At 49.8% G+C, this 12,902-nt stretch overlaps 1 protein-coding gene across 1 annotated transcript in view; it reads right to left on the reverse strand.

Annotated features, from left to right (window-relative positions):
* Positions 1-12,902, reverse strand: part of SHB (Src homology 2 domain containing adaptor protein B) — a 134,073-nt gene that overhangs the window by 40,083 nt on the left and 81,088 nt on the right. The window contains 1 exon segment of the mRNA XM_006863131.1: positions 2,599-2,814. Coding sequence (XP_006863193.1) covers positions 2,599-2,814 — 216 coding nt within the window.

The following is a 12,902-nucleotide window of genomic DNA, read 5'->3' on the forward strand; positions in this document are numbered from 1 at the left end:
GGAAACCCTGTACAAGGTCGCTATGGGTCGGAACCGACTTGACGACACTTAACAACAACAACAACCTGGAAGGGGGCCCATTACCTCTCACTCCATCTCTACTCGTTCTCTTTTGTTCCATAGAGTGGCTGGTAGGTTTGAACCGCTGACCTCTTGGGGAGCAGCAGAATGCTTAGCCATTGCGTCATCAGGACTCCTTCCATCTCCACTCAAGGCAACAGACTGTACACAATTGTGGAGAGTAGCCTGCTATGGTCAGGATCAAAGGGCGGAGAAGCCCTGTACAGAGAAGCCTCTTCTGTCTGTCCCAGAAATCAAGAATTGAGCTTTAAGCTTCTCAGGAAAAGCACAACTAGTATGTACCCCAGAGCAGAACATAAAGAGGTTAAGGGACTCAATGAGACACAGATGTGGACATGAGTCTACTGAGTCTACTGGTAGTCTAATAAATCAGACCTGTCATGACCTAAATGGACCTTGTGCTCCCGAGACCTTCTAAAATCACCCTTGGGGCAAAAGTGGGCCACTTCTGGCCTGAGTGCTTCCCTTGAATACAAACCACCTGGGGAGCTTGTTGAAGCAGAATCTGACTCTGCAGATCTTGAATGGTCCTGAGACCCTGCATTTCTAACCAGCTCCAGATGAGGCTGATGTCCGGGGACCACCCTTTGAGCAGCAAGGTGCCACCGTAGACTAGTGCATCAAAAGTAGCAAGAGCCCTTGAGTGATCTGAAGGTGGCCAGACACCCATCCTGGTGTTTGCAAGAAGCAAGCTCCCAGAGAGCATCTCATCCCATTCCTACAAGAGGAAGAGCCCAGATTTATCAGCCATGCCAGAGGGCAGTTCTAGGTTCTCTTGCACCAGGGTTAGGGAGGGGACTGTAAAATGCAGTGAGAGAAGACTTGGAGTGACCAAGGACCTTCATCCACATGACTCCTTTCATCTCTGGCTCTTGGCCAGATGCTGGGGTTTGTGGTGAGACAAGGCATCCTCAAGGAGCTTACACCCTGGCAGGCGAGACCAACACCTACTAAACTAACTCTGATATGGCGTGAGCAACATTCCACCATTGACGTGTACAGGAAGTTCAATAGGCCCTGAGAAACTGCAAGGAAGCCTGCAAGATTCATATACCCATGGGGGCTTATGGAGAGGGCAACATTTGAACTGGGCCTCAAAGGAGGAGCAGGAGTTTGCCAGTTGGGGTAAAGCTGGGAAGAGTATTTGAGGCAGAAGAGATGGGACTGGCAAACAGCACACTACATCCAAGGTGTAGAACATTCTGGTCACTTAGGGGAGTGGGCTGGGGGCAGGAGGGAGGCCTCACTGTTGGAGGTCAGACAGGGAGGAAAGGTCTAACGCATGAAAAGAGGGAGATTGAAGGCGAATAATTTTAAGCAAATGTAACATAAAACCTCTTCCTTTTTGACCTTCAGTGTGGTAAACAGTAAATGGATTGCTCAAAGTCTTCTTATTTTACATGCCTGGACTCTTAAATGTGTACTTTTTTTTTTTTTTGGGCTGTCGGCTTTTTGCCTCTTAACATTAAACATCAGCACTTCCCTTGGTTGTTATTATTAGTGCTTTGGAAACATCACTTTTGAATGCTGCACAAACCCTGCGGATACACACAATTCCAACCAAACTGACTGCTGGGCATTTGGCTGTTTCCAGTTTTTCATGACCATAAACAGATCCTTTCCTGAAGTTCAGATCATAACCTTGGCGAGAGTCGACAGGACAGAATTAGAATCACAGGGTGTGAACATAAGCCTGAGACTGTGACACATGTGGCCAGACTGCATCCCAAAAGCACTGTGGGAAGGGAGTCAGATACTGGGCTAGCGATCCAGATTCCAGACATGGTCTCTCTCGTGTGGGGAAGAGAAGCAGCACCGGGAGACACAGCTATGCCAGGCGCTCTGGGAGGAGCTGGTTCAGTCCCGAGCTTGTGTGAACACCAGGGCAAGAAACATGTGGTTCTGTAGGCTGTACAACACGAGCGAAATGCTGGACTCCACAGGCCTAAAAGGAGCTGTTCTAGACTGCTTTTCTCTAAGAAAGTTCTTACTGAAATCTGAAATCCTAGCTCTGGGAATTAGCACGAAACAACAGGACCCAAGATAGACTTCCGACAACAAGGGGAATTGGACTAGCTTTGAGGACTGTGGGGATTGAACCCAGACCCAGAATTTCTACTTGGTTTGGCCTCCTTCTCCGACCCCATCCCTTTCTTCTGGGATCCTCATTATCTTTGCAGATGATATAATTTTTAAAACAAAAACAAAACAAGAGTCTTTTTTAGGGGGACCCAGTTATTCTGGGAAAAAGGCGTGAGCCCTGGTACAATGGTTAGGCATTCAACTGCTAACTGAAAGGTTCAAGGTTCAAAACCACCCATCAGCTCCATGGGGTAAGTTCTGCTCTGTCATATGGGGTCACTCTGAGCTGGAATCCGCTGCACTGCACCTAATAGCACTTGCACTATAGAGTCTGTCCCAAGGGCTGCCTGGGCCTGCTCTGCTCACTCCCTAGGTCCAAGGTGAGCCCTGAGTGCAGGCAGCCAGCTGCCTCTGAGCAGGACGCTGGCTCCTTACCTGCCAGTGCGGGGATGGTGACTCGGTTCCATTCCCACGGCTGGTCGTATTCGTCGGCGGGCCTGTCGTCGTCCTGGGGGAGTTTGCTCTCCCGCAGCCGGGGGCTGACGGTGCTCTCTGAGTCGGAGTCGATGCTTTGGCCTTCTGGTTCGTAAGGGGTGTCGTAGAGCTGGATGCCTCTGTGCTGGGACCGAACACTTTCTTGCCTCTGAAATTCTGCAGGCAAACAGGAAGGAAGCAGAGTTGTGACGGGACCTCTGCCAGGTCGCACCCCAGGCCCTCTTCCTGCTTGTCACCGCCTCTACCCATCTGAGAGGCATGGTCCTACTCTCCCTAGGTCAGGCTTGGCCGCGCACCAGCCCAGACACACAGGGCTCCTTACAGATGAGTGGGGGTCTCCCAGCCTCTCTGGACTCCTACTCCCCATGTGTAACTTGAAGAGGAGTTACACCGAATATGCCAAGGTACCATTCAGCTCACAGAGTCCACTAAAAGGGGACCCGCGGGTGTTGTTTGCTCTCCCTACACCTCAAGTAACCCCTTCTGTGCCCTCCCCCACTGTTCCTATCAGACTGAGACATGTCTGAATAAGGAAAGAAAAGCTCAGAATCTTCTGGAGAGGATGCCAAGGCCCAGCTCCAGGATGGGGAACTGCCCATGTAGAAAAGGCCCCAAATATGGAAGTGACATTCATTCCAGTGGTAGCTGGAAAGATGATGACTGGTACTTCCCAGTCAAACAGGTAGACTTCATGTGCTTTGATGATGAATAGCTACTGTGCACCAGGGCCCGTGCTGGGGGTGTGAGGGAGGCAGGGGGGTTGGCTGCAAGGACTGCACTTAGAAAACCATGGTTTCAAGATAAGGCACACATGTACCTAAAACCCACTGCCACCGAGCTGATTCTGACTCACAGTGACCCTACAGGACAGACTAGAAGTGCCCCACAGGGCTTCCTAGCCTGTCATCGTTATGGAAACAGACTGCCACATGTTTCTCCCAAGGAGCCGCTGGTGGGTTTCAAACTGCCCACCTTTCCATTAACAGCAGAGTGCTTAACCCCGGGTACCACCAAGGCCCCACTACACATGTGCCTTCACCACTAGAACACAGGGTGGCAGGGCAGGAGGAAAGAGCGAACATTTGAACTGACACCTCTGATATGGAGAAAGGGGTAGAAAGGATATACCAGGAAGGGCAGGGCCAAGACAAGAATGGAAAGGCAGATGGAAAAGGTGGGTTCCCCGCCAACGTTTGTCCCCAGAGGTGACAGCTGAAGGGAGGCTTGATATCATAAGGCTGGACTCACATAGGGCCGTGGAACATAAGTGCTTACACTTCACCTAGTGGCATTCTCCAAATCAATGTTCCAGTGGCACAAAGGTACGCTGGGAGCTCACAGGAGTTCTGTGTCTTAGGCAAGGGCAGTTGATAAATAATGGCGTCATCTCTTTCCAAGACTATTGCTCTTAGGATGGGCTTTATGATCCCAGGCAGTTCAAAGAGATGATGAAATCCCACCCTGCACACACACGTCCTGAGAACACTGATGCTCTGCTGTGATCTTTGTTTGCACTGACTAACTGTATTGCTATGTCTCCCAGCATCAGTTAGCTAGATACTGACTTCATTACCCCTGCTGTTTCTGAGTACCACCTGTGCTTCTATTGACTAGTTTTGTTTATGCTGCCTCATTTAAAAAGGGAAATAAATTCATTTTTAAAAAGGGGAAACTTTATTCCCACCACCGCAGAAAGCATTAGTCTTTGCCAAAACAAACAGATGATAAACATAAAAGAAACAAATGAGAAACCCAGCTAAGGAGGACAGTCTCTTGGGAGGCCCGGCCCAAGTCCTGCTTTTCTCTCTCTGCTGGAAAGAGATTAGCAAGTGTTGGCAGACTTTCGGGGATGGGGGTGGGGGTGTCTCAAACGGAGACTAAGTCTCTCTCTCTCTAGGGAGAGAGGGGTCCTTGGGTGATACAAACAGTTAGTGAGCTTGGCTGCTGACTCAAAGGTTAGAAGTCAGTCCACCCAGAGGTGCCCCAGAAAAGGCCTGGTGCCAAACGTGAGCCACTGAAACCCTACAGAGGGCAATCCATTCTGACACACATGGGGTTGCCATGAGTTGGAACTGACTCAACAGCAAGCGGTTTGATTTTTAGGGAGAGATTGTTAAGAACCATTGAATCGGCTCTGGCTCATATTGATCCGGTACAGAGTTTCTGAGAATCAGCTGGTGAGACTGAACCCACAGTGCCACACCAGGACTCCAGGGAGAGAATTAGAAGGTCATTGAAAATCAAGTCCTCTAAGCGAAGATGCCCCATACTTTGGCAAAACACAACTAAACTGGATCTCCTGAGTAACTTGGAACTCTTTATAAGTTGTGGGGATTCTCCTTCTCTTCATACTGACTGGGGAAGAGGAGGAAAAGTGAAGAAAAGTGCTCTATAATGTAGGGCCTTTGGCACTGTCAAGTACCGTAGGCAATTTTGTAAATCACCAAATCTACTAGATGATCTGACCTGACATTTCCTGCTCTGCAGGGTCATCTTAACCCTCTCATTACTCTTGAACTCCTAAGGAGCTCACATCAGGAGTGCAGCAGGTAAGGCTTCTTCCTCCTACTCCACTAGCAGGACCTTCAACCCCTAGTGTGTACTCTACAAAGCTCTTTGTGTAGGATTCACCATTTACTCCCAGGGAATCACAAAGCGACTCACAGATGTTCTTCTGAGGGGCCCCAATAACCAGGAGCTCCTTCTGCCTGCTTGGCTCATGCTCAGAGCTCAGATCCTCTGTGAATGTGGATGGGTTAAATGAATGAGAACTGACAGCCAGAAACCACTCTTTACCCCCAAAGTGCCAGTTACTGTATGTATGTAAGTCCCTGATAATGGGGATAAAGTATCTGGTATAATATGCCCGGTGCATCCAGTTTAGCATTACACCATATTCAGAAGAGACTGTTCTTCTGCACAAATACCAGACAGACAACAAGGGAAATTTGTGCCATGAACAGAGTAGCTGCTAAATCAGAGGGCCTTGTGAGCACGCTCGCACACAGGATTTATTATTTGAAAGCAGTGTTAGTAATGGCATGCAGTTGGGATGGGGGAATGCTGTAAAGGTAATCATTAAAATGAGATTCTCCCTGTATTACGTGGTGAATTAAAATTTTCATTAAAGTCCCAACAATAGGGAACAGCTAAGTAAATTATAGTGCGTTAACTGGATGGAATATTTAGCAACCATTAAAATGATAAATTTGAAGATTATGTAGCTACACAGAAAAGTATGAATGAAATTATGCTAAGTTAAAAAGAAAAACCCAAGATTGTTTATGTGTTGAGGGCAAACTGTATAATGTGGGCTTTCCAAACAAGTCCTGGGCTCCAACGAGAATTCTACTCCTTGTTTAGAAATGGCTGAGAGCACCAGCAGCACATACTTTGCCCATACCATCTAGACTCCGATGACAGCGTTGTGATAAGTATAGAAGCACACAGGTAAAGAGCTGAGAACCGGATATAAGAAGGTAAACAATAACTGAGTATTACAGAAGGGACTGCTGCTAAGCGCAGTTGAGTTGGTTCCGACTCACAGCGACCCATATGGGGTTTCTAAGGAGTGGCTGGTGAGCTTGAACCACTGACTTTGTAGTGGTTAAGTGCTTATCCTACAGCACCCCACCAGGACTCCTAGAGAAGGGATATGGCATCATTATTTTTGAAAGTTGTTTTAAATAATGAATAAAGACACTAGTACAAACAAAATATAATTACAGCAGGAACACATGAATGTTAATATGCTTTTCAACGGGATGGGTTTATGGGAGGTAGCACCTGTTTTTCCCAGAGAAAAACATCCATTTAGGGAATATCTTCTCTTCTGGGAAAGATCCACTAGGAGCCTCCAGGAATGATGGGCTCTCTGGACACCGCTGTTTCTAATGACCAGACTACTGTCTTTATTAGCCAGACCAATCTGTGATGGCTCAGAGACTGATCTCATAAGGGAGCCAGTATGTTTGAAGTCACAAATTATCTGGCTATCACCATCTATAAATTCATGGAGAATAACCTTTATTATCGGGTGGCAGGCTGTGATTTCATGCCTCTTAGGCAGTGAACAGAAACACTGAATTGACAAGGTGGAGATTTCATTTGACCTTGGGAGAAAGGTTTGCAAGTGGAACTACATATGGAGAAAGTACAAGAAAAAAAAATAAAAGCACTTTCTTTAGAATCAGAAAACACATTAGAACTGGAGGAGGTTCACTCAACCCCTTTAGTTTCTGGATGGAGAAACTGTCCCGAGGGCACAGAGCTGGGAAGGCTAGGTACGTAGGTGTACTGTCCAAGGACTGGATGGCATGGAAAAGCCTGTCCCTGGCAGGATGGAGAAATCAAGGATTGAGGAACAAGAGCAGGCAGTTATTAGAGTAAGCGTACTAGGACTGAGCTCAGTGTGACCAGGAGCCTCCTGAATAGTTTGAATGGGGGCTCAGGGTTCCCCAAACCACAAGCAATGAACTACACTTTGCTCCAGTGTTCAACTCTTAGTCTTCTTTTATGCTTTGGCTGCCAGGAAGCTCGGAGAGCTAATTCTGATACTGAACTGCAGGAAGGTATATTAGGCTAGGTGTTAGGCAGATTCACTCCATCACTCCCCCACCACTTGTATGAGGATTTTGTCTCCTAACAGTTACACTATATGCATTTCTTTTTATTGTAGGCACAGCTTTAAATCTGTATTTTAAAAGCAAATAGACACACCTCTAAATAAAAAACAAAAACATACAAAAGACACTTAGTGCTGCTATTCATGTTTAGTATCTTTTATCAGTAAGAAGATCAGAAGAAAAATCTTTTATTTATTTTTCAAGAATGGAAAAATAGGGGGTGGGCCTTGACTCTCCGGGAGGCTGGAGGCTAAGGTAGTCAGCACTCCTGGATGCACCTCCATTATTCAGCAGCACCCACATCCAGCCAGCTTTGCACCTGGCCAAGCATTTACTAAATGTCCAGCACACAAGACAGATGAATGTGACATGGTGCTGGCCCTCAGAAGCCCTCTGGTGAGAGTGCTAGAGCTGTCGATGCAGAAGAGGCACAGGTGTCATAACAACGAGCTAGGGGGCATGTAGATGCAGAGAACTGAGAGACCGCTTTTTGCTGGAGAAGCCAGGGAGAGCCTTCAAGCATTTAGACACGAGGCCATGGGGTCATGGCGTGCCAGAGAAAATGGGCATCTGGTGGATAAGAGAACCGAGGCAAAGGCACAGGGGCACATGGGAAACGTGGGAGGTCAGGAAACATTGGAGCTGCAGGCAGGTGGGAGTAGCTTTGATGGTTCTAGAGCCGCTGGGCAGGGAGGGATTGGCACAGACACCAGGAACCTTGCTGGAAATGACAGGCGCTGGCCTGCAGGCCCCTCATGGCTTATTTTCCCCGCCAGCCTTGTCTGGGAAGCCGCCTCCAGATCCCAAATCAGTGTGGGCAGAGGCCTTCCAGTCCCTGGCGTGGTCACCATCTTTCACCTGGTAGCCCTCCTCAGCCATCACTGTGGTTTGGGGAGGCCATCTGACCCTCCCCTGGGGCTCTGTAGCCACCTGGGAGCTGCACCCAGAATGCTGGGGATGCAGGTGCTCTGAACTTGGATCTTGATTCAAGAGCCCTAGCCAGTGTTGAAAAGGGCTGCATGGCTGGCATGACACACGTGTTGTGGACCATCCACACCTGTCCTGAGGGCCCTGGTGGGCCGACAGGTACACGCAGCATAACACTGGGCTGACAACACAGATCCATGAGACTGCTTGATGATCTGCAGCAAGCTGCCCCAGTTTGGTCATCTCTAGCGTTAGTTTGACAACAGTCTCCACTTTGGAAGGAAGCTAAGAGGAGGAGGACATGAATGCATAGGTGCCAAGTATTTAAGGTAGAGCTGGGGGCACCCCTGGCACACAGCTCCAAGACCCCTCTTCCTCAAAGGCTTCCCTTTGCCCCAGCGGTGGGTGCTAAGGTTAGTTTAACAACATCTGACAGGCCAACCCCTTCCTGTCTTTTGTTTTCTGAACCATCACAGAATCTTAATGTGTGCTAAGTAGGCCCCTGGCTCCACTCCCCTCAGCATACACCAGAATACACCAAGCTAGGCACTGCCCTGGTGCTGGGGGGCCGTCACTGCCCATCCACACAACACCGAACGGCAGGTTACTGAGTGTTGAAACCTCTGAACACCAACCTCTGAACTGATTTCCATTTCTGGCCCACAACTTCCGATTCCAGCAGCTGCTTTGGCAACCTGACACCCCTGCGTGGGAGCCCTGCTTGTGCAGAGCCCAGAACATACGGGAAGGGCCTGGTGACTGGGAGTCTAATCACCATGTTTTACAACTGAGGCAACTGAGGCCTGGGGAAGGGAAGACAGGGCCTCGGCCCAGGTCTCCTGACTCTTGGGTCTTCCTGCCTTTGCCAGATTGTTTTGTTTTGTTTCAATTTTTGAAATCAGTTAATCTTATTTGTAATATTCTGGAGGGGCGGAGTCATCTATTTCTGTCAGGTCTCTGAGGTGTTAAGAAACACGCCAGCACCACAGACTGAGTGATGGGCTCCACAGGAGTGTGGGGCAGCTGCTTCTAATTAGACACGCCGCCGCCGAAGCTCAGCCAAGTTCCAGGGCATTGCATTAGAGAGAAGACAGGGACTCTCTCCCCTTCTGAAATGTTAAAACATCGGCTGGAGAGAGACCCTCTCCCAATGAGAGGGCTTCAATGGATGTCTGAATTCAGGTTCCCTTTGAAGACAGAGGGTGGGTGTCTTGAGGCAGCAGGTCTCCTCTGCTGGGAGTGGGGCTGCCACAGGCTGGCAGGGCAGGGCAGGGCAGGGCAGGAACAGAGCTGGAGACAACCCAATAGTTCATCAAGCAGCAGGCCCCACCTTCTCCTCCTCTATCTAGTCCAGTTTCCGGAGCTGTCTAGAAGCCAGGAGACTGACTAATTGGAGTTCTTTTGCCCTCCCTTTCCCAGGCATGTACAGGAACACCCAACAGAGAGTGAGCTCCGCGGATGCAGGAGGTGTAGAGCATAACAATGGTCGGCAGGAGCACAGGAGGCCTGTCGTCACCTGGCGGGACCTGTACTGCTTGCTCTTTTCTGCTCAGCTCAGGTCAGGGAGCCTGTAGAGTGATGGGGTCTCTCAGTAGCGAGTCCTGCTACCCACTTCCAGAGACTGCCCCTGTTCTGTTGCTAGGCCCTGTGGCGGTCCACTGAGGCAGACTCCCTTCTCCAGGAATCAGAGGTCTGGGGCAATGGGTGTCCCTTTAGAGCAACCACTTTCTCAGGAGGTGTTTTTTTTTTTAAAAAATTGCACATCAGCTGTAAGATCCAAATTCATAGCCCAGTGAGGTGCCTGCTTGCTTTATTCCCTGAGACATCAGAGAACCCTAATATGTGGCTAAGTAGGCCCCACTGCCAGATGTGGAGAACCCACGTAATGCAAAGAAACCGTTCCCGCCCCCCCTCCTCTCAGCAGGACACCAGCACGCATAGGATACACCAAGTTAGGCACTGTCCTGGTGCTGGGGTGGGCGGCATCACCGCTCACCCATACAACACAGAGTGGCAGGGTTACTGTCTTCATTCTGTCAACCATGCAGAAAGCAAGAAGCCGAGCTGGGAATACCAGGTGAGCTCTCAGCGGCTCCCTGTGCCCCAAAGAGGTACATGCTGTGGGTGGTCAGTGCAGACAGAAAGAAATCCCAGCCCAGGGATTTCAGATGCTTCAGAGAAGGATGGCATTTCACAGAATCCCGAATTCTAGTCTGAGGAGAGGTGTCCTTATGGTACAACTTGGCCCACAACCTAAAAGCCGTCGGTTCAAACCTACCTAGCAGCTGTGTAGGAGTAAGACCTGACAATCTGTTCCCCTAAAGATGACAGCCTAGAAAACCCTGTGGGGCGTGTCCATTCTGTTACACAAGGTCGTTGTGAGGCAGAATCAACTGGATGGTAATTAACAACATCAGTGGGAAGAGGCCTCATGAGGTGGTTTCTCCCTTCTAGAGCCAAGGGAGCTGAAGGACCCACCTGGTGTCACCAATGGTGACGGAGGGAGGCCCAGAAATAGAACCCACTCATGGCAAAGGAGGAAGACAAGGCCACTGGGAAGAAAAGAAATGGAGGCAGGATAAGCACAAGCAAAGTCACAGAGAGTCACATGGGGGGATTCTGAGCTACAAGTCAGGTGGTTCAGGTGACCTGAGGAGAAGCTCAAGGCTGGGGTGTGGCTACAGGGGGGCCTGAAATGCCAGCATTAGGGTTAGGGATTTAGACACGATAGTACCATCAGGCTGTGCTTTCACAACACAACCCTTTGAGAAGCTGTTAGGGAATGTCAGGGTATGACAGTCAGCAGCTGATGACCCTTTCAAAAGTGGACAGAGGATGCCCACCCTCCTATAAATGGCCACCATGTGTGGAGAGGTTGGCATTACAACAGGAGTGAGGGGTCAATCTAGGGGGTGGGGGTGGGGTCCTGGAGCCCCATGCTGCAGACAGAGGTCAGGGTCCAGCAGGCACTACCTGGACCCCCACAAGTAGCCACACTGAGCCCAGTTTTGTGTCTTGTGAGCATCAATACACTGTGCTTACAAATAAGGCCCAATCTTCCAGTCTGGAAGGTCTCTGCTGCAGGAAAGCTCCCACATTCTAATGTGATCAAACCACAGGCTTTTGTGCCCTGTGGGGATTCCCAACCACCTCACGTTCTTGTGGAACCTCCCAGAGTAAGGCCGAGCCTCCTCCCTACCTGGCAGATAGACTAACTGTAAATGAAATAGTGACCACCACTACACTAAGTACCGAGTGTGCTCTCTGTGCAGGTATGTGCCAAGGGCGCTCCATCCAAGCCCTCATTTCATTCTGACAACAATGTTACAGAGTGTCACTCAGTGAGGGAGGGAGCCTGGCTCCACAGCCCAAGCTCCCTGTCCTTTGGCTGTCTATACTGTCTTTCCAAACCAAGTCAGTGCCCCTTCTCCTCTCCCAGGAACAAAACCCCCAAACATGCTCAAGTTAGTGAGGGAAGCAAGCAGCTCTGGCTTAGCCCAGGCCCACCTTACTGAGGGAGACCAACAAGTCACACCTCCCTCTGGTGATCACTTTGCATGCACCTCAGTCAGGGTAATGCATCATCTTGGAGGTCACTTACAGGACTCATTATGGTCAGGAAGTCAGGGAAGCAAGCAAGCAAAGAGCAGTACCAGGGTGGTGTGAGGCATCTGGGAATATTCTAGATGCTGTAGAAGAGGAGCCAACCCTGTTAATGCTTCTAATCTCACTAGCATTGACTAAGCAAGTCATTACAAATTAGCACTGATTGCACAGCACCAGCTTCCCAGGGCAGAGCCATGGCCCACTGCAGGGCCCAACATTCCCTCCACCTGTACCTGATGGCACCTGCTGAAGAACTCAGCCCCCATCAGCTGTCCTAAGGCAACCCTCCCCACATGCCAAGCTGCCCAGTCAGATTGGTCAGACCCCACCATACCCATCTGGCAGTGGTGGCAGCCCTGGGGCTGGCCAGAGCCAGAGTCACTGCTTTGTGCCAAGGGGTGTTGTTATCATCACGCCCAGTGCCCAGTGCAGCTGCCCTGGGCGGAAGTGGCCCACTGAGATCTGGCAAGCTCTCTGCCCCAGGCGTCCTCTCTCTGCAACTGCGTGAAGTGCAGCACTAATCCCCCTGGGGACATACAGACCACCTCAGCCTTCTGCCTACATGAGTCTGGCGAGACACTTGGTTATTGGGGCTAAAATTCATTGTAGGTGAGGTGAGCAGGTCTTAACCAGATAATTTAGAGTGCGTTGTGGCTCCAGAGCCCCTTATTTGGCTTCTAGGAAGGATAGACATTCATGCATGACTCTGGTCCCCGCCATGTGGCTCATATAGCACCTACCCCACCTGTGTGGGATCGCTGACCTCTCAGCTAAACCACCTTCAAGTCAGTAATATCTCCAAAGTCTGTCACATTATGGACCGAGAACCTGTCCAGTGAGAAACCCCACCTCAATAAAAAGTTGGGCTTTTCTGCCATGATGAAGAGTCCTCCCGTGAGATCTAGCCTGTGTGCTTGTACAGGCTGCTTGTCTGTTTCTCTTCTCAAGAAACATGGCTCCTATCAGTCTGCACTACCCGGCTACTGCTACCAACTAGAAGGTCGTGGATAGAGTGGGAGAAAATGTGGACCAAAAACTCGAAATTGTAAAAAAGGTCTGCTTTATTAATCAGACAGAGACTGGTGG

Source organism: Chrysochloris asiatica, unplaced genomic scaffold (assembly GCF_000296735.1).
Source record: "Chrysochloris asiatica unplaced genomic scaffold, ChrAsi1.0 scaffold00053, whole genome shotgun sequence".
Lineage (NCBI taxonomy): Eukaryota > Metazoa > Chordata > Mammalia > Afrosoricida > Chrysochloridae > Chrysochloris > Chrysochloris asiatica.